This window comes from Monoraphidium neglectum, assembly GCF_000611645.1.
Source record: "Monoraphidium neglectum strain SAG 48.87 unplaced genomic scaffold scaffold03798, whole genome shotgun sequence".
Lineage (NCBI taxonomy): Eukaryota > Viridiplantae > Chlorophyta > Chlorophyceae > Sphaeropleales > Selenastraceae > Monoraphidium > Monoraphidium neglectum.
This window is the reverse complement of record NW_014009831.1, coordinates 1-967: the sequence shown is the minus strand read 5'-3', so window position 1 is coordinate 967 and position 967 is coordinate 1. Positions and strand designations below refer to the sequence as shown.

Here is a 967-nt window from a genome sequence, read left to right as displayed (position 1 = left end):
AGGCATGTGCGCGAGCGCGGCGGTCGTGCGGGTTCCCGGGCGGGCGCGGCGGCCGAGCCTCCTGTGCGCCGCTGTGCGACGCGCCTCCGCGACGCGCCACGCCCCGCGCGCCGCTGCCGGCAGCACATGTCGAGACGCCTCCATGGGGGGCCGTGCGGCACGGCGGCGCACCGTGTGGGCGCCCGCACCGCCCACGTGCCCACCTGATGGCTTTGAAGATCTCGGGCTCGCTGGTGGCCTGCAGGTTGATGCACTTGGCGTAGCAGCCGCCCTCAATGTTGAACACGCCGTCGTCGCCCCAGCAATGCTCGTCGTCGCCGATCAGGGGGCGGTGGGGCTCTGTAGACAGAGTGGTCTTGCCGGTGCCTGGGGGTGGGGTTTTGGAAAGAAAGTGGTGATCTCAGGGCGCTCCATGCGGCAAGACCCGCAGGGTGCAGTGACGGCGTGCAGCGGCATGCACTAGGGCCGGCACCAGGGTTGCGCCTGAGCACCTGAGCATGCTTAAGCGTAAAGGCCTTCGTCGGGCCAATTCCAGAACTGGGATGCACTAGCAGGGGGACAGCCATGAGGTTGCCGGAATACATCCAATTGAACGTGTGGCCCTGCCACGCGCGTGTGTGTTTTATTTGACGCTGAACAGCGCTCACCGCTGAGGCCGAAAAACAGGGTGACGTCGCCGTCGTTGCCGATGTTGCAGCCGCTGTGCAGCGACAGGATGCCGCGCTTGGGCATGAGGTAGTGCATGTAGCTGCAGCGCAGGGGTTTCATAGGTTGGACCGCAACAGACAATCAGTTTGTTTATTGCCAGGGGTGTAGATCCTGATCACAAGCAGCCGATGTGGTCCTTGAGCGAGTGGCAGGATTTGCAGCGCCCAGCCCATTGAGTGCAAACCCAGGTGCCAGTCTTCAACGGGACAGATTTGCGCACCAGTGCACGCAGCCGTCAAGCTGTCTGGCTCCCTACCCC

The 967-nt window shown here is 64.4% G+C and overlaps 1 protein-coding gene across 1 annotated transcript in view; it reads right to left on the bottom strand.

Moving 5' to 3' along the window:
- MNEG_13393 (phosphoenolpyruvate carboxykinase (ATP)) overlaps positions 1-768 on the bottom strand; it is a gene marked incomplete at both ends in the record, with an annotated part of 3,338 nt that extends 2,570 nt beyond the window's left edge. Inside the window, 2 exons of the mRNA XM_014038135.1 lie at positions 204-366; positions 648-768. Coding sequence (XP_013893589.1) covers positions 204-366; positions 648-768 — 284 coding nt within the window. The remainder of the gene's footprint in view (positions 1-203; positions 367-647) is intronic.
- Between the last annotated feature and the right edge of the window lie 199 nt (positions 769-967).